We start from the raw sequence: 20,596 nt of genomic DNA, 5'->3' as shown, positions 1-20,596 counted from the left end.
AACTTAGAGAGTTGCCACCCATAATCTACCACTCCCACACTTGGACACAAATTTAAGAAGGTTGTGACAGAAGCATATGTCAGAAATAGGTAAATCAACCAATGGCTTTAGTCTGTCCTGAAAAAATAAGTAACTCTAAATGTATTAAAAACAGATGGCATTGATTATTTTAGTTCTCATTTAATTCCAGAGAGACAGGCTACATAGGAGATGCCTTTTGAGGCCACCATTCAAAAGGGTTTTAGAAGAAAGCCAGATTATAGTCTACTTAAAACCAGTTATCTTCCAAGCCACTGCAGTCTCAATTCAAAGCCTATTTAGAGGCTTCTTAATAGATTACCAGCTTGGCAGATTCCAAAGCCTGTAAAGGGTAGAACAGTAAAGTTGTCACAACAGACCATAACAATTCCACTCATTTCCTTCACTGAGGTCCAGAGACTTTTTTACTTCAGTGAAGGACAAGTAGAAAGGACACAGGAATTCTCAATGCTAAAAACCATATAGCTACTATTTTTGAGGAACATGAACTCTGGGGAAGCTTGATTAATAGCAGAAATTACAATAAGATACACTCCTTAGAGTCTGATCTTAGAAAACAATTACAACAGCTGCAGGATATTCTCAAATCAGCTATTGAGGCAGAAGACATTTAACTGGTATTTCAGCTAACTAGCTAGCATTTATTGAAGTTCTAGTGAAAATTATTTTTTCATTACACAAAAATGGCAATTAATTTTTAATTAAAATATTAGACAGTGAAAATCTTTATACTGCTCACTTACACAAACAAAATTCTCTCACTCATGAGATAATATGTTTGGAAACTCATGGAGACTGAGGGCTTCCTTTTTCTGCAGAGAGCTCTGAAAGCAGTATGGCCAATCAATCATTAGGCCAATCCCTCCTGCACTTCCTTTCCCAGGTGTGTTTTTTTACACAAGAACTTCCATGGCCAAAAAAACAGATTAAACTTTTGTATTAGCATTAGCTTGTCCACATACAGTTGTAGGTAATCCTTTATGAGACATATGCTAGGCTCTTATCTTGAAGACAAGTTCATATGAACAACTGTATTCAAAACAAGCAGACTCATTAAGAATAGGAAAGCACTTCCAAAACACAGCATGCATTCACTTATATATTTCTAGGATCAGAAAATTTTTTAAGAGTTGTACGTCCCCTTTTCTCCCTTTAATAATCAAATGCTACCTAATTTTTTTTTTTATCCATCTATTCAAGAAATAAGTAATACTGATAGAAAAGGGTTGTTCATTTCATATGTCTTCACAGAAATTCTGGGCTTATTACTCCTGAACTACGACCCTCTATTACAGCACTCACGGATCTGTATCAATGTTAAAAGAGATTTAGATAAACAACATTTGAATATTACCACTATTAATTCACAAAGTAAGTGTGCCACTTCAAAATCTTACCCCTGGGAGCTAAGACAAACAACGATTCACATTTTCAATGCAGTCTTGAGCATACTTCAGTGTCCCTTGCAGGTTGCAAAGGACTTCTTGCCACTGAACAGTCTAACTTCTATTGTTTCTGTGGGACAGCAGTAATCTATGGTAGTTTACATGCAAACATTCACTGATAGATCAAAAGAGTCAAATAATCCTAGTTGTGGGAAAAGAAGGGGGGGGGGGGGCTTTCTTTTTTCTATGCAACTGTTTTCTTACTTGGTTATTCTAATTCAAGCTGGGAATATATACAAGTGATCTAGATTTTTACTTAAATATTTACTTCCCTTAATTGAGAGATAACAGAAAAAAAGGCGACAGTGAGAAAGGAATGTCTACATGCTTTTATATGATTTATAAAGGCAGCATGAATAAGTTTTAGTTCAGCTTTATTTAAAAAAATGTCCAAGTTCAGGTCTTGTCTCTATGACAACTACAGAACTAGTGGAATGATTCTCTCCCTCTCAAGAGGCTGAAAAACTGAATAATTCAGAGAGGAAGAGATTTTTAGTCAGACTATTTACAACTGTTTAGTTTTGTTAACACCTATTTAAAGCTAATGCATACGGAACACTTTTGGAGAAAGGATGTCTTGTTTAAGACAAAACTTCTTTCCTTGTTTAATTAAGAGGCAAGAGAAGTTTCAAAGGGACATTTGAACTTTCACTGAGTCTTCAGCAAATAAGAGAACCAGATCAGATTTGATATTTATAAGATGAAAAGAATTTGAAAAGAAAATAAGCTATTTATTTAAAAGCCATGTAAATCCAGCCACTCTTTTAGGCATGCATATCTCCAAAGCAATTGTTTTTCTTGCAATAAAATAAGTATTTTTCTCCAGTGAGAGCAAGATTCTGCTTTTAGAAGTCTTAACTGCAATAAACTAGTCTCTCTTTCAAGCAGTTGACAGAGGAAAGGTTGCTACTTTTTTCCAATCTGGAATGAAAAGCAGCTTTATTTCACTCTGTCTAGCACTATGAAAATTTTTAGTGGCAATATAATTAATGTAAATTGTGAATGATCTGTGCAAGTTAGCAGGTCAGAGTCTATCAGGATCACAAAATACGGAGCAAAACCAATTGCAGTCCTCTATGAAGAAACTGGCAGATTGTAGAAATGTTTGTGATGTGTGATAATACAGCAATGGAGATTTTGGTGTGTCTAAATTCACCAAGAAATAGTAAAAATATCGAGCTTTCATGGTGTATCTCCAACTACAATAAAAAAAGTCTATGCCGGTCTTAATTATTGTAACAAATTTTGCAAGTCTTGCATAGGTTCTCTCACTAGAAGATTTACAATACTAAGTACTGTGCTTAGCAATTATATTCTTACAGTTTTAATAAAGTTGAAAGCATTTAGTAATTTGAAATGAGGGTAGCAAATTGCCAACTTCAAAAATGCCACTTGTAGAAGGATGCCTACTTCCAATAACTGTACTAGTAACTTAAAAACTCAGCTACAGCATACTACTAAGTGTATTTGCCTTGTAGAGTTTTGGAAAGCACACTGAAGTAAATAGGTGACTCTGAATCCCAGAATGTGAGATATAGTTACTGTCCAAGTCTGTACCAAGTAAATTTCAGTCTGTGACATAACTGCAATTCTCCCATCCCCTCCTGTATACTCACCATATTTGTGCTAACACTGGTTGAGGTAACCCAGATTGAAAAAAAAAGTTTCTAGCTTGATCACCTACAAAATAAATAGGACATAACTTCAGAAAATGCTAAATATACCTGTAAGAGGAAAGAGAAAATCATGAGTCAAAAATATCTAAAGCAGAAGCAACAGTAAAACCATAAATACTTAATGCAATGCATACATAAGAGAGTTTGAAATTTAAACTTATTTTGTCACTTGTAAACTTAACAGGTATTTCCAGCCAGCACAGACTGTTCAAGTCTGCAAGAGTCAGCACCACTGAAGTCAATTGGGCATAACCATTTAAAGCAATGGGAAACTCATGGTTCACAGTCCCTAATCTGTGTTTATGACTCTCTTTGCAGGAATCATAAGCCGTGAGAGAAAAACTAATTTTTTTCATCCAGAAAAAGTATGTATCAATCTAAATTCTACCTTAGACTTTTTAGAAGTACAATAGCAGTCAGCTAGCACTATCTAAATAAAGTGGTCTTTACCCTGATAAGCTACCACTAAAGAAGGCAATGGTATATTTCAAAGTAATTTCCAAGTATCAGTTAAAAGTAAGGATAGCAAAACAATTACAAAAGGACTAGGCACTCCGAAAGGTTGGGGCTGTAAAGGAAAGTTGTCAATAGACTAGAAATAGTACTAAATATCAAAGGATGTCAATGAAAACAGTGGTATTTTGTACATATCTGTCATGTAACAGAAGCAAAACCAATCAACTTGTATACTTGGAGGCATGCATGACTGTGATGAAACTCTTCTAGGAATCCAATTCTGATTTTACACTCTGGAAATTGTCCTGACAGATCAGAGAGCAAAAAAAGGTAAAACACGTCTATACCTTTTACTTCAATTGAGTATCAAAATTTAGAGAGCACCAAAGAAACTTAAAAGCAATGAAACAAACTTAACAAAAAATTAGGCATCCTATTGCCTTTAAAACTGGAGCAAATTAGTGGTGTTCAATGAAAATTTAGTAGGATCGGTGCTTTACTTGCAGCTTTGCTTCTCACAAGTTAAATCGATTTTGCCATTTAGATTTTTTAAAAAGGCATCCATGCTGATTTCACTAGTTTAAACAATCAGTTTCTGAAACAGAATTCAATTAAATTGATAAATCTCTATTTAAACAGACTTTTTCATTTATTAATATGTTACCATGGTGGGCTGACCCCAAAAACTAAGCAGTCAGCCACTCACCTCCCTCCCCCCAGCAGGATGGGGAAGAGAATAGGGAGAGGAAAAGTGAGAAAACTCATTGGTTGCAATAAAGACAGTTTAACAAGTGAAAGAGTAGAAAAAAAAACAAAAACAACAGTCGATGCCAAGGTAACCACTCACCACCTTCTTCTGTCTCTGAGCAATGGCTACCTTGGAAGACAAAAGACCCAGTGCCTCAAGCAACTCTCTACATATCTAGGCTCTTCAGATAAGATTTAATGAAATGAAACTAGAAATTAAAACTATTTTATTACCAGTGATAAATCCAGATATTGGTTTCAGACTATGGAACTGTTGATCATGTTTAGCTCTCTCTTCCACAGTAATAGCCCAGATATCCAGGTTGCCTAGCTCAAAAGAAATGGAAACACAAAATTAAAATGACATTATTTTATTTCTGACTGTAACTATATTATACCAGACCTCTGAAAACAACATACACAGAGAAGCAGTTCATCTAAAGTCTACAGGTGAAAGTTCCAAGAATCCTTAGACAGCCAGTCAGGAATTATGAACTTAGCAGAACTAAGTGTTACCAAATGAAGATGACTACTGAGCACTGACTCATCTAACAGGTTCAAATGAAAATTTAAGTTACAAGCAGGCTACTCAAAGTGCAAACTTACAAATGGACTATTAAAAGATAACATCAGCATACCAGAGGATATAATGCAGAAAGTTCATGACACTATGTATGTAGGGGGTGGGAGGTCATTTGCCTCTCAGAGCACATACAGCTGAAATGCAACTTCTTTTAACTGAAAAGGTACCTCAAATAATCAGCTGTGTACTACATGGTTTTGTACTATTGTAAAAGAAGTTGTCTCCTTACTTGTCAAGGAAAAGTGCAATTTAACCAGACAGTAAACATTTTTCATGGGCAAAAATAGCACAAGAAAGTGTTCTCCTCATTCTTCTGAGAATGGCAAATCTGAGTAAGAATATGTTACACAGATCAGATTCTTCTCAACACACTCATAAACTGGAGGCGAACAGTTAACATTGAAATATATAACTCTTCTACAGTGCCATATTTCCACAATGCTTTCTCCAGTTCTACCTCCATTTTTGCAGCAGTTACTCTCCTCTTGCAGACATTTCACTTTCATCCTTCAGATTATTTGTTCTTAGAGCAAACATTTCTCAACTTCCACTTGAGACCTATGATAAACTATCTAACACTATGTTTCAGGTTTGTCTCAATGATTTCTCACTAGGAAAAAAAATATTATATCAATATCTGTGTAAGTACACTGTACTTGTGCACCTTCCTGTAACTCCTACTATACAGGAATGTAATTATATGAAGGCATCTAAGTTAATGTAATGACTTTTATCAAAGTAATATTTAAAGACAAAGTGTAGACTTGCAGAAAAATAAAGATGAGATCTAGTATTCGCTCTGTCTCAGCACTAAATTCTTAAAGATTGTATTTCAAATAAGAAGGTCCATAAATAATTACAATAAGTATTTCAAACAGCTTGCAGGCTGAGGCAGAATCAGATTCAGCAGTTATGAAGAACATGAGAATTTCCTGCCCCCTGAGTTTCTTCCATTTAAAATCTACTTTCACATGGAAAAATGTACTTTGGAGAGAAAAGGAAATGGACAAGGGGAAGAAAAACATTCCTTTAAATGGTATATTTCGTTAATGAAAGAAAAGTCACATTCTTGCTAAAAAATTATCATCTCAGTTTCACGTAGCCTATGTATTTCTAGAAGCAGACAAGCTAATATCTAATTCAAAGAAAGAACATTTCAAAATTAGTCCAAAATGCCCACAATTTTAGTGATTAAGCTCAGAGAGATACTGGAAACATTTCATAGTTGTGCACCCTGTGGAGACAAATCAGGACTCTTCTTTAGATACAACCATCCCAAAATACAACAGTTTATGCAACCAACTATCTCCCCCATCTTCTCTTGAACTCCTGACAGGAGGAAAAGAATGGTGTTCATTAAGACTTTATAGCCAATACATAAGAGTAGGCCAACTACTCTAGGCCAATTAGGAGCAGATGAACATGTCCCTGTACTGGAAACATGACTACTCCAGCCAAAGATTCTAAGGCTGGATGTGGTAGTTTACACAAGAACACTGTACATTCCCATGTACAAGAAAGACTGGAAGGAGGATCCAGGGAACTACAGATCAGCCTGACCTCAGTGCCAGGGAAGGCTGTAGAGCAGATCATATTGACTGCCATCATGCAGCACATGCAGGACAACCAGGTGATCAGACCCTGTCAGCATGGGTTCATGGAAGGCACGTTCTGCTTGACAAACCTGATCTCCTTCTATGACAAGGTGACTTGCTTACTGGGTGAAGGAAAGGCTGTGGATGTTGTTTACCTGGACCTTATTAAAGCCTTTGACACTGTTTCCCACAGCATTCTCCTGGAGAAACTAGCTCCCTAGGGCTCAGATCAGTGTATGCTTTGCTGTGTAAAAGCTGTCTGGATAGCCATGCCCAAAGAGTGTGGTGAATGGAGTTCAGTCCAGCTGGCAGCCAGTCACAAGTGGGTGTTCCCCAAGGCTCAGCAGTGGGGCCAGTTCTCTTTACTATCTTTATCAATGATCTGGACAAGGGGATCGAGTGCACCCTCAGTAAGGTTGCAGATGACACCAAGCTGGGTGGGAGTGTTGATTTGCTTGAGGGTAGGAATGCTCTACAGAGGAACCTGAACAATTGTATGGGGTTCAACAAGGCCAAGTGCTGGGTCCTGCACTCGGGTCACAATAACCCCATGTAGTGCTACAGGCTTGGGCAAGAGCAGCTGGAAAGCTGCTCAGCCAAAAAGGGCCTTAGGGTGCTGGTTGACAGCCAGCTGAATGTTAGCCAGCAGTGTGCCCAGGTGGCCAAGAAGGCCAACAGCATCCTGGCCTGCATCAGGTATAGTGTGGCCAGCAGGAGTAAGGAAGTGATTGTCCCCCTGATTGGCACTGGTGAGGCTGCACCTCTGTGTTCAGTTTTGAGCCCCTCACAACAACAAGGACATTGAGGTGCTGGAGTGTGTCCAAAGAAGGGCAATAAAGCTGTCCCCCACAAAAGGTTCTGGAGCACAAGTCTTAGGAGGAGCATTTGAGGGAACTAGGTTTGTTCAGCCTGGAGAAAAGAAGGCTGAGGGGAGATGTTATTGCCCTCTATAACTCCCTGAAAGGAGGTTGTAGCAAGATAGTGAGGCGAGGGTTGGTCTCCTCTCTCTAGCAACAAGTGATAAGACAAGAGGAAATGGCCTCAAGTTGTGCCAGGGGAAGTTTAGATCAGATATTAGAAGAAATTTCTTCACTGAAAGGGTTATTAAACACGAAATAGGCTGCTGTCAGAGACTGTTCAGTGACCTGCAAGGGTACGTGGAACATCCCTTGTTGTGTCTCAAATAACTCCGTTAGGCAAGCACAAACAGTGCAGATGAGATGGCAGGTTATCTCCCTGCCCCTGCCCCTCTCTGGCTTGCCTCCTTTGGTGAATTTCCAGCCACTGCTCTGCGCATGTGCCAACCACCAGGGCTCACCTTGGAGGAAGCCCCCTTCCCAGCCCCATGCCAGACAGTTTCAGGCCCCAGAGCCTTCCACAATGACAAACTGCACAAGCGCAGAAGCTCAACTGTACGTGGTGATATATGTGTTCTATCTCCTTGTCTGCCTTTCCAACTTTTCTTCCTTCTCCTTTCCTCCTGCTAGGTAAAGGTTACAAACTCTTAGCAGCTTTCCCTAGTTTGATCCATTCACCAGTTACAAGAATAGTTATTTTGAGTCAACAACTTCGGATTTCCAGCCCTTAGCATCTCAGTAGTGAGCTCTTAAGAAAGCATGGGTTGTGGTTCCTGTAGGCCATTTGCTGTGGCTTCTGTTTTCACCCTGCTCTGCCCAAGGGCACTCACACAATTTTGGGGTATAAAAAAAGATTCACCTCTGGCCAGGAAGGTGGTTAAATAACCATTCATGGCTATATGTAGAAGACATGTAAATGTGGTGCTTAGGGACATGGTTTAGCACTGGAATCGACAGAGTTAGGCTAATGGTTGGACTCAATGATCTTAAAGGCCTTTTCAAACCAGAGGAATTCATTGATTCTGAATGAGGAAGAATTTCTTTAATATTAGGTGGCAAGAAAACAAACAAACCAACATGAAATTTGCTATGATTTGCTGGTTTGTTCTCTCTCAATTTGAGGGATGCAAGACTCCAGCACCAATTTAAAAACAAACAAACAAAAAACCCAAACAAAACAAACCAAAACACACAGAAAACCACAGCCAGAAAAAAAACCCCAAACAGGTCTTCCTGTCTTTCTCCAGAGAAGGCAGTAAAATCAAGAACTAAAAACTTTTATGGCATGAGGTAACTAAAAATATAACTGCAACAAATGACTGTTAATATTTAGTCATCCAGATGGAGGTTCGGTTGGTATCAAAACAGTAGATATCTCCTTTGTGGGATATGAACACCAAAAGAGCCAATGTTAAAGTAAGGAAGCCTAGCAGCCTCTTCAGTCAGAAAAGTATGAATGACATTGCCTTGTTTCTATCTTTTGTTATTTGAGAAGACAATAAGACCTATGGGAGGGCATGAAGCAGGATCTTACCCAACACCAAGACATTATTCATGGCTTCAGATCCTGGATGCCAATACAGAGGCTGTGGAGCTTTTCAAGATATCTGGATACAAAGGAGGCAGCCACCAAATCACAAAATTGACTCATAAGCAAGCTTTTATTGAATGCAGCAGCAAACCCTCTAACCATCTTTTATTTTACGTGGCTTAGCAATCACCTCATCTGCAACAGTGAGCTCTCACACATGAAATGGGCATTTTCCTCTCCTGGACAAACTGACAGAAGGTTGTGCATATCACATTCATCACAACAACTATAAAAATCCTACTATGCCTTTTTGATTTTTTTTTTAATTAAATTAATCATCTTTAAAATGAGCAGTGTTCTGGAACTTCATGGAGTCACCTCCATTTAAATACCAGGTGCTGTACTCTTTCCATATCTGTTTCCCAAGCTGAACAGAAAGATGCTTTAAAAAGAAAGGAAGTGAAACAGAAACAAACACATCACTATTGGTATTCACAAGCAGGGGGATACCAGATATTGCACATGTGGAGCAAGGGTTCTCCCAAGATGGAGACTGCAAAAATCTTCTCTTCTGCATCTTGTTTAGTGACTACAGGTAACAGAAAATGCTGCATTCTCAAAAGGATGATACTTTTCACCATAAAAAGTGGAATTGTCTTTAAACTATTTGTTTCCTCTTACAACAATCTTAAGACTTTCACTGTCATTCTTCCAAGAGAAGGTATGTTCTTACTTGCTAGACATGGTTTAAGTATGAATATCATCACAAACTTCCCTCACACCACATTACAAATTAAAGATACCCCAGCAAACACATTACCCATATGTTTATTTCAACTTTCTCTTTGTAGAGCAGTCAGATGAGAAAAAATGTTTGAGAAGAAATAGTGAATTCCTTCCTTCCTAAAGCCACGCACCAGATTTAACAGGATCCTGGATAGCAGATGCAAGATCAAATATATAAAGTTGAAAAAAGAAGGCTGCTATCCATCTGAAATGCAATGAGAACTCTCTGAAGATAGCAGAGGAGAACGCTTTGAAGACAATATTTCCATTAAGAATAGATGTACATGTTTAAATATGGGTACATGCGAAGCATAGACCTAAGCAAAAAGGAAATACTCATGTCTGAATGAGCAGATTTCGTTCACATCACAACTTCTCTTACATGGTAAAAATCAGGGTGAAATAAAACAAATTAAGCAAATCACAACTTTTTACATGACCTGAAAGGATATCCCACATTCGGTGAGTTTATCTGAGCAAAGCTTTTGGTAGCCAGTGTCACTCCCAAACTGAGAAAGACCATCACCAAACCAAGAGAGCTGGATTTAAAGATAACTAAGGCAAGGAACAGCAGCTTCCAATTATACATTTGTTCTAGCTAGAATGTGCACAGAGATGCTGCTTCTGTTGTGCTTCCCTGACTTTCTCAGACTGGCAGAGATTGTATCCAATTGATTGCGTTTAACCAGAATTGGGCTTCTGTAACAACGTATTCTGACAAACATGCATGTTTCCTGAAGTCTGCTACTGAAACACTAACACTAGATACAAATTTAGCTCCAAGCTATATCCAATCCCAAAAACTAGACTTTCATATATATTTATATATACACATTTTTTTGTGTCTGTATGCATATTTATGTGCATATGTATACACATACAAAAGAATCATATTTGCATCTCGAGAGAAAAGCCTTTAAGATATGAAACATTTAACTGAAACCAGTCACTAGGTCTCAGCACTGAAATTTATCTTTGTAATCTTTCCTCCAATCAGTTGCAAAACTGGGCTTGAAAAATGCATTCCATGTGAATAACAAAAAAGTAATGTCTCTATTGCACTACCAGGGCCCTTCCCAGATCTTTCAAAAAAACTCAAGTTCCAGATGCTAAATCTTCTTCTGTTACAAATGGAGAGCTAAAAAATGCAGCACCTTTGTCCTAATCCAAACACAGACTGTAGGACAATAAGGAAAAAAAATTTGAAGCAATAGCATCCCAAAGCATCTGCCATGAAAATGTCCAGGAATCCTCAAAGGAAAAGCATATCCACTTCTTAGCCACAGCTAGTGCAGAATGAGGCTATGCCTTACTGTCAGTGGCTAAATGGCCTGGATCTGCCCAACAGTTAGAAACTGTAGGGCTGTAATTGATTACTTCACAAAAAAGAGATACAGCACAGCTTTTCTGTTTGATTCTGAGATGTCTCTGCAAAATTTCATGTGTTTAATGGGTCTGCAAAACCATCATAAATCAGATTGTCATCTCAGAAAGATACACTATACCAAAACACTTCCATTCAGAACATATTCAGAAAGCAACAGATTGATGCACAGTTTTTGCATATAAAAATGATTCAGAACACACTATAAACAACTTACCGCCAAAAGGTGTTGGAAACTGAGCCATGGTTCTGTCACTTTTAGCTTGTTAATAGATGCCTGAAAAAAAAAAAGCGAAAAACAAACAAACACACTCAACCATAAGATAATCAAACACAGTATTTTTCATTTTCAAAATATTTTCTGTACCACCATGTAATTAGTAGTACAAAAATAAAGACAATCAAGCAGTAGGATCATATAAATACTACCTGCAATAACTGTTACAAGAGAACCAAATGTCTCATTTTTTGTACTACCCTATGCATCCTGGAATGCATTTTCATACTAGCAAACAGCTAAATTTCAGTTCTGTTTCAGGAATGCCCTGAAAAACAATCTTCATTTATAAATAATCAGTGATGTAGTAAATAACAGTTATGCCAGCCACAACAGACAGAATCTCAGTGATACTGCTCAAGGCTGCATTACTTTACTGGGTGTTAGAGCTCTCCTCCTACTTAAGAGCAAAATTGGCTTTATTACCAACTGTTGAAAATACACAACATTGTCAGCTAACTGGTTTTTATTCCTGGCAGAAAAAGTCATGAAACACACCATCTTGCTTAAGAGTTCCCTTGTTTTAAACAAAGTATATTAAAAAATGAAACTAGATTTCAAGACTTCTTTACGTCTAAAGTAGCCCACACATTTATTAATAAGTACATCCAAATGAACAAAGTGCTAAAGGTGATACTGCAAGCAAAAATACATTAGTTGGTGGGAGACAATCTTAAATTCACACTGCTTGCTTTTCAAATAAAAGCAATCTACACAGTCTAGGAATTTAATCCTTAAAGAAAAAAGGAAAAACATTTTTCTTACTTCACACAAAGACTGACATGAAGTGCCTGAGCCAAGAGGACAATAGCTAGCAACAGAGCCACGAAACAATGAAAAAGCAGCCTCTTGTCCTACTAGATTCCACTCATGTTTTCCAGGCAACAGGAGAAAAGCAAAAGGAAACCAAGTCAGAGGAAGAATAATTTAGACTGCTTGAACAGCAGCAGAAATTTATCAATATCACTAAGAAAAGGCATTAACTTGCATCAACAATTTCCTTTTGTCTGAATTTCTTGTTTGCTCCCATCCCCCTTTCACACTTCCCACATACTCTTCTGGCTTCCAACTTGGGAACCTACTATATATACACTCCACAGATGTCACTGCAGAAAAACTCACAGCACTTCTGTAAGCTGGTCTCCTCATCAGTTTTAATTTAGAGAATCATGAAAAAAATACTGGTGTTTTTTTTTTTCCCTTCGTAATTTGGCAGAGCAACCAAGTGTGGTACATGACTCAGAAACCTTCTTCCAAATGCCAGGTAACAGCAGCTGATACTAATTTCACGCACAGCAAGCATTATCTCAGAAGTTTAAAATCACATGCATACTGATACAGTGTTTTCAGGATAAGCCATCTTAGTAGATGGCTCTTTCAAAAGCATTTCTTAAATGCTAGAAGATCAGCACTTTAATTTTTGCTTATGTTTCCTTCTTGCACTCCTTTGCAAGCAAGACCTCTATCATGCTTCCATTTTTTAAAACTGCAAGCAAACCCCATGGAAAAAAAATTATATAGTTCTGAACTTCCACACACATTCTACTGACTCATACAATACAGCCAGTTTTTACACTCGAGTGTTAAAAAGATCACAAGACAGAGACCAGCAGAGCACCGATTCTCTTCATACTTCAATTTCCCAGAGTAGGCAAAAGGACAGTAAAGCACTTGGGGCAGCAACAGGAGGACAAGACACTTGAAAAGGAGAACCAGAGGTATGTTAGGGAGGGGTGATGGTGCTGTTTGGTTAGGGTTTGGTTTTTTTTGCAAGCTAAGAAAACTTAAATATTTTAAATACTGGAACAGAAGAGTGCATAAAAGTACTGAAAGTGTTTAGCCACTTAAGGAAAGATACTCCTCAACAGCTTACTAGTACTCCAAAGGTAGTTTATTCCTCCTTTACCTCAAACACATCAGAAAGTCGGGAGAGAGTGGGAAGTCTCAAGAACAGCCCTGTGCTGGATGCCAAAGAAAGCATTAAATGATTCTACAGAGTTTGTAGAGGGGGGGGGGGGGAAATCAGTTAGCAGATTAAATAATGATGGAAAAAAGAAAAACAAAGCAGAAAGCTATGTTTAAACTCGAGAGACTGCTAACTACTGATATTTATATTTGTGGGAACTTAAATATCTCAGCAATTTTTAAAACTCTAACAAGTTCAATTTACACTAACCAATGAGTTCAGAAATTATTCAAGCAGGAAGAAGGAGAGACAATAAAGGGCAATCACAACTGCACTGTTTTCTTAGAAAGCCAGCCCAACCATAAGAAAAATTATGTTAGTAATGAGCTGTTAAATAACAGTCCATGAAATAGTTTATTTTCTGCAAAGATCAGAAGATGTGATGGATATTTTATACTGCTTTTAAAAGAACAATAAAGAACATTGAGCTACTCACCTTCACTTGCCCACAAAAAACCTTAAGCCAACACCACACTAAGGCTTGACAAACAGATCCAAGACTAAACACTTCTTTCTAACATATAACACTTGATCTATAAACAACAGAGAGGTACATGTCTAATCTGCACACATTATAAACCACTAAACACTGTGATCATTCATAAGTTTGTACACCCCAACTCTCCAGAAAAATAAACAACAGCTTCCAAACATAACATGGTACTCACACCAACCACATCGCACAGCCTCTCTCCACAAATGTCCCTGGAGCACCAGGACATGTTTGTGTTCTCAGGTCAGTGAAAGCAGCAAAACGAACAAATGATATTCAAGTAGATCAATAATCTGCAAATGCATACAGGACCTATTATACATGTCTGCTCTCTTTTCTGCTCAGAATTTTTGTACTATGCCGTTATGAACAGGCAGAAAGAATGTTGGTTCTGGGCTCTGTTCCAGTTTCACTCAACTTCTACTCCATTGAGGGATTTTACCTCTCTGTCATATAGAAGGTGGAAAACTCAAAGTCTAGGCGTGAGTATTTCCAGCAAGTAAAGTGGAGAAAGAGGAGAGTGTTACCTCTCAAAAATAATGGCAACAGTAAGACCAGATAAACTCACATTTTTTAGTCTGAGAGCCAATGCTATTTCTCAGAGCTAAGGAGATGAACAATACTTGGAGGTAGGTTCTCAGCTCTGATCATCTTCCACTGTGGCAATCCTACTGAAATAAATACTCCCATCCACAATGACACTTAGCCCATGCCTGAGCATGAGGAATGATGAAATGTCATACTGGCACACAGATGTAAAATGTAGAACAAACATCAGGACCGAGGCATTCAGAAAGGCATAATCTTTATATTCTGTACAATTATAACTTTATTATCTACACAACTTCTACATTCACAGAGTGTTAAAACATACATTTAAAGCAATTAACTTCACTTATGAGAAGAAAAATTATTACACCCAGCTAAGCAAGGAAGGCAAGGAGATACCCAGCAATCTCAGCTGTTAGTGCTCTCTCGTCCACTGCATGCTACTCTAGATAAGATTTTATTTCCCACCCTTCAGTCCAAATCATCTACTCTCTCCTCAGAAACCAATATTCTATACACAAGTAGCACTCTTTTGTATATACAAGTAGTACTCTATTTAACAGCCTGCTGCCCCTCTAAGAGGCCTTCTAGATTAAAACTTATCCATACAAAGGTAAAATTTAAACTTACACAGAGACTAACTCTGTATGTACATAAGCTCAGATCATAACAAATTTAAGTAGTGATGTCTAAGAATTTACCTTGAAAAACAATCAGGTTGAAAACAACTATACTAACAACACTTCTGCATAAAAGTCAGACATCAAAATTCCTTCTACTTCATATTATACATGGACTTTAACAATGTGGGTCAAAACTTTTACTATAGCTTCTATTTAAAGTTATCTGTGCTCTTTGAAGGACATGTTTACATAGAAAAATGCAATGAAGCCATAAGAGGTATAAATTAAGAGCAGTTTTTATGTGCTGTCTTTATATGGACAAGATTCACACACACACAAAAATAATATTTTTGTTTTAATAAAATGCAGCACAGCATTTCTATTCCTGAACAGTCATTCACAAGATAATTTGGGCAGACTATTTGCGAAGTAATTCCTGAGGCAACTTATCAGTCACCTTCCTCCTCCTACAGGAAAAAAAGAAACAAAACCAACCAGATAAAAAACCCACATCCTCCTCAGGCATTCCAAATTATGACAAAATTCCCCTAAGAAGGATGTCATGTGAGAGTATCACAGACTAACAGCAGGTTTTGTTTTTCTCCCATGTTACAAGGGAAAGTCTTTATACTAGTATTAATAAAATGACTCTGATAGTTTCACCAGAGCCTGGTAATACCAGATGGGCACTGGAAAACAAGAACAGTTTGAAACATTCGGGCAAGTTTGATTCTTGCTCTTCAGAGATCAGATCATTAACACAGTTACCAGTTTCAGCCAAACTTTTCAGAACTTCTGCCTCAAAAAACGTTAACTTCTGTTGTTTCTTGTATGTTTTGCCAAGCAATCGAATTATATTAACAAAATTAGTCACTACCGCAAATGCTTTTCAATTCCTGTGGCAATGATCAAACTGCTGAGAAGGTCACTTCTGCATTCACAGTATCTATCTTCTGCTATGGGGAAAGGATAACCTGACCACAAAAGAAAATCACTGTAAACCCACCAAGCAGACAATAGGTGTAGTAGCAAGACACTCTTTTATCCACTCTAAATCAGAGGACAGCTCATGAGTTTAACAACTTTCTAAAAACAGGAAAAATCAAGACAGTTATCAACTGAATGTCAACACTTACCAACAACTCTTGTGGAAGCCCCAGACTAACAACATAAATGGTGTTTCTGTGTACAACAAGTTTGCAGGCTGTTGAGAATATTATTTTCTTACCACAGCACTGTCACTTTATCTTGTTTAGTCATGTAAACTTTAAGCGTTTTAAGGAAAGTCCTCCACAAACACTTCCATAGGAACCACCAAGCTTTTTGTGTGTTCATGCTGAAGTACCACATAAGGGGGGGGGGACACTGTCCAAAACATATTTTATTATTTCAAGACCTTAGAGTCAAAGTTCAAGAGGATGGTTATGAAGAACATTCTTGGTCAAACCACACCTATACCACTCAATGTTCACAAACCAGCTTAAGATTCAGGCAACAGACTTTTTTACCATCCAAAATTAACAGCTGGCTCACTGTTTTCCACAATTTGTCTTTCATTAAAACAATACCAAGTTTCCCAGACTATAACTAATATACTTCTGGGTGAAGTTATTTCTCATTTGACAACTCATTCTCAACTGACATCTAAATATTAATTATTATTAATTAAACCTGAGCAAGGTGCTCAGAACTTATATTTAACCAACATAAGAGATTATTTCTTCAGAGAGAGTTCAAAGACAAGAAGCCATTAGGTAACTGGTTTTTGGCATTAATATCATCCCTTCTGTAACAAATAAGGATGACTATCCCTGTTTCAAAACTGGGGAAACTATGGCAGCAAAGCATTCTAATACATAGTAAAAGTTACTAGCATAACTTGGAACAGAAACCTGATTCAGCCTATTTATGAACCACATGAACATTTCTTGCACATGGGTATTACAAGCAGCAAAGAAACTAAATGGTAAGTTTGGAAATGAGAAGTTATAGAACTGGATATCTTCCAGTTTCATTACAATCTGCATCATCATCCACATAAGAAATGTTGCTTGACGACTATCATCACTAGCAGTACTCAAGCAGCTCACAAGCACTATAGTTAAAATGTTCAGGATAGTACAGGCTATATAACAAAAGCCAAAGTCCTTCCCTTAAGGAGTTCCCAGATCCATCAAATGGAATTAGCATTAGGAGGAAAGCAAGCAAAGGCTGCAGTGATAAGATGATTTTGTTGTATAGTCTAGGTAGTACAATCTGAATGGCTGTTTCTAATCTTGTACATACATAGACTGTTTTTAATCATTTCACCCAGTAATTCTAGTATTGAGTAAACTATATCTGAATTACAGTATCTTTTTAAAGACATGACTGGCTTACATTTTAAAAGATTTAACACACTGGAAAATCTACTGCATCACTCCATTGTTTCTAAAACCCTTATTAAGAAATAAAATAAATATCTTATTTTATTTTCACTTTAGTATTTTTGGACTTCATTCTGAACCACCAGATCTTGCAAAGTATGTATTCTTTTCTTGTTTTTGAATGAACTTTTAGTATCTTCTTAGCTCTCACAACTTTCATTTTTTCTTTTTTGTCCTTACAGAGGTGTGGTAATAGGCTGCTTTCATTTTTTGTTTGTTTTAGGCTGTTTGGAGTTTTTTTTGTTAGAAAGCTTCATTAACACGACTGCACTTGGCAAGTTCTCTCTGCCTTCAAAACAAGTTATGTTATACTAAAAATCTGAAACACAAGAATTACAGAGCTAGGAGTACATGCTGTACCTACAAGATAGCCTTAACAGTAGCCTGGGAATAACTTCCAGAATTATTCAGTAAGGCAGACAAAGAAATGCAAGAAATCACTGCTAGATATGAAAGTATCGTGTGCTCTCTCAGACCCTTAGCATTTATTTTGTATCACAGACATGAATTTGAGCAGTGATCTCAACTGCCAGTAAGTCATGGTTTACAGTTATACTGAATGCTAATAGAATCAGATAAAGCAGATTGGTTCTGCCATTTACATTACATAAAACGAAGACAGTCATGCTTTATTTCAGAACTGTTAATCTGGCCGTCTCCATGGCTCAAGGATCACTAAGCAATGGCACTTAGAAGATACACTCAGAACAAAAGAGAAAAGTGGCCAAAGTCTGGATTCCAATGGAAAGCAAAGTCTGAGTGCTCCGTAATACCTAAACACTAATTTTATGTTGTCTGTATATTATTGCATTATTCTCAGAAGAGGCTGATAGTCACATCACACCTTTAACTTAGCCACTCAACTTTTTAACTCTAACTTTGCAGAGAGGAGAGCAGAGTTGTTTTGAAAGCCCCGTGTAGCACTGGATCACTTCTGTTTCACTAGGCATTTCTTCATATCAGTTTTCTAATGTCTCCAGTCCACATAAGAACTAACTTTGTTTCTTCCTTTAATGCCTCAGCAAGAAACAGCCCAGCTACTGGATAATACGATTATCAGGGGGTTTTGCAGATTAACTGTTTCCTTAATGCTACATCAACTGCTACGGCACAACTGCTTCTATTGCCCCTTGGGCCATCTCCTGTATTGAGGTGCACACAGATATAATTACTTGCAAGTCAGGAAAGTCATGTAAAGGTTCCAGAGGGTAGCTAATAAACTACTTCTACTTTTCTACAGATTCCCACTATCCAACTCCAAATGCTTCCATGTTTCAACACACTGGTCCAGCATTACTCCAGTGTTCCTGCCTTCTCAACACATTTTAATCTATCATTGCTCCTTACCTCTACTGCAGCTAAAGGCACCCTAACCACAAGGATTCCTTTCTCATACCCCTGCATGAGCTCAGAATTGATAGGGGGTGGAGATGGTGGACATGTGAGCTCTGTTTTCAGTCACAGAACATGGATCTGTGCTGCTCCTTTCTGAGTAGACCAACATAACTGTCTCTAACACTATACAGATGAGAGCCAAAAGATTCATAATCCAGCTTGATGTTCTTAAAGAGGAATGAGGACAGCCAAAGGAATAGGTCAATGCTATCAAGCCTTTCTTGGACAGCAATGGCAGTCTTCTATCCCAAGATTCCATTGTTTGTAAACCTAACCTAATACTGTGTAGCTGTCCTGTGCAAATCCCCATTCTTGTCTGAACTTGATAGCTGATTATTTGAAGTGGGGACAACGAAAATAACGGGGAAAAAAACCAAAAAAAAACCCCAAACAAACAAAACCAAAAAAACCCAGATATTTTGAGTTCTCCTCCTCTGCCCCAAAGAAACTGTTATGCTAAGGGGAAGGGTAAGAAGGAAGAAAAAGCCCAGAGTCAGCACAAATGTAAATTTAGAGTTCAGGATCTCTGTGTCCACTCCCTTTCCTCTCCTCCTAGGCAAAACTGTAAGATTAAAGGTCTAGTAGGGCACAAGTGGGATAAAGTTGGTGATATAAAAGAAGACAGAGATGGCTCTGTTGTTTGAACTCCTCCAGCATAGGTCAGCTTGTCCTCCAAAAGCATTCAGGTCTTCTAAACTCTTAGAGGAAAGGGCACAGCTAACCTCCCTGCACTTCACCAAAATAAAAGGCCCCCAAAACAATGAAAGTGAATGGTAAAGACTCACTCATTATTTTTGTTTTCAAACAAACAAAAAAAACAACACACAAACAAAAAAAATCTCAAGATTGAATTATAAGGATTCTCATATTCAGCTAAAAACATGGTCCTGACCTATATAAAGCTACTGATGCAGCACATACCAGGAAATTCTCTGCTCTTGGGCACTAAGACACAGGTAAGAGTCCTGATTACAGTGCTGTAAGGCAATTGAATATATTTGGGTACAATGCAGTGAGCTAAATACTGCATTTACCCATTATATGACCCTTTTGATTTCCTTGCAAGCAATGCACATATTTATACGTAACCAAACGTATATCGCTATAAAAATGATATGTATGTAGCACAAGCTTCATATGCGTGGGTATCTCCACAGAGCACCACGACACTTAGACTGAAACAGCGCAGCAAATTTTTGTTACAAGGACGAGGTTACACAGCGATGTGGGGTGCAGGTGCCCTGGTGCCGGCAGCAGGAGCCTGACGGGGCGGCCTCAGCCCCTCAGACGAGATGGCAGCGCCTCAGGGCAAGCGTGTGTAACAAAGGACAAAGCACCGACTGGCAGTGAGTGCAAAAGGCTGAGAAACAGCCCTGCTGTTTCTCCTCCTCCTGGGGAGGAGGAGGTGCTCCAGGTGCCACAGCAGGGATCTCCTGCAGCCCACGGAAAGACTATGTTGTAGCAGGTCACGCCCTGAAGCTCATGGAGAGACCACAAATGAAGAAGATACCTACACTGCAGGCCATGGAGGACCCCAGGCTAGAGTAAGTGTGTCCTGAAGCACTGTAATCAGTAAGGAGGTCAAAAAGCATGCAGAGGAAGAAGTGGTAGAGAGGAGCTGTTATGGACTGACCACAGCCCCCATTTCCCACTCCTCTCTGCTGCTTAGGTTGTGGGGAAGGCAGAGTCAGGAAGGAGTAAATCTGAGCCTGGGATGAAGGAGGAGGAAAAGGTGGTGTTTCCATTTGGTTTTGTTTCTCGCTATCCA

At 38.2% G+C, this 20,596-nt stretch overlaps 1 protein-coding gene across 1 annotated transcript in view; it reads right to left on the bottom strand.

Moving 5' to 3' along the window:
• The window catches only part of ITSN1 (intersectin 1), a 142,088-nt gene that overhangs the window by 101,950 nt on the left and 19,542 nt on the right, over positions 1–20,596 (bottom strand). Inside the window, exons 2-4 of the mRNA XM_051631369.1 lie at positions 11,317–11,376; positions 4,598–4,690; positions 3,101–3,164 (exon numbers count right to left, since the gene is read on the bottom strand). Of these exons, the coding sequence (XP_051487329.1) occupies positions 3,101–3,164; positions 4,598–4,690; positions 11,317–11,344 (185 nt within the window). The 5' untranslated portion in view covers positions 11,345–11,376. The remainder of the gene's footprint in view (positions 1–3,100; positions 3,165–4,597; positions 4,691–11,316; positions 11,377–20,596) is intronic.

Source organism: Apus apus, chromosome 1, assembly GCF_020740795.1.
Source record: "Apus apus isolate bApuApu2 chromosome 1, bApuApu2.pri.cur, whole genome shotgun sequence".
NCBI lineage: Eukaryota > Metazoa > Chordata > Aves > Apodiformes > Apodidae > Apus > Apus apus.
This window is presented reverse-complemented; position numbering and strand designations above follow the sequence as displayed.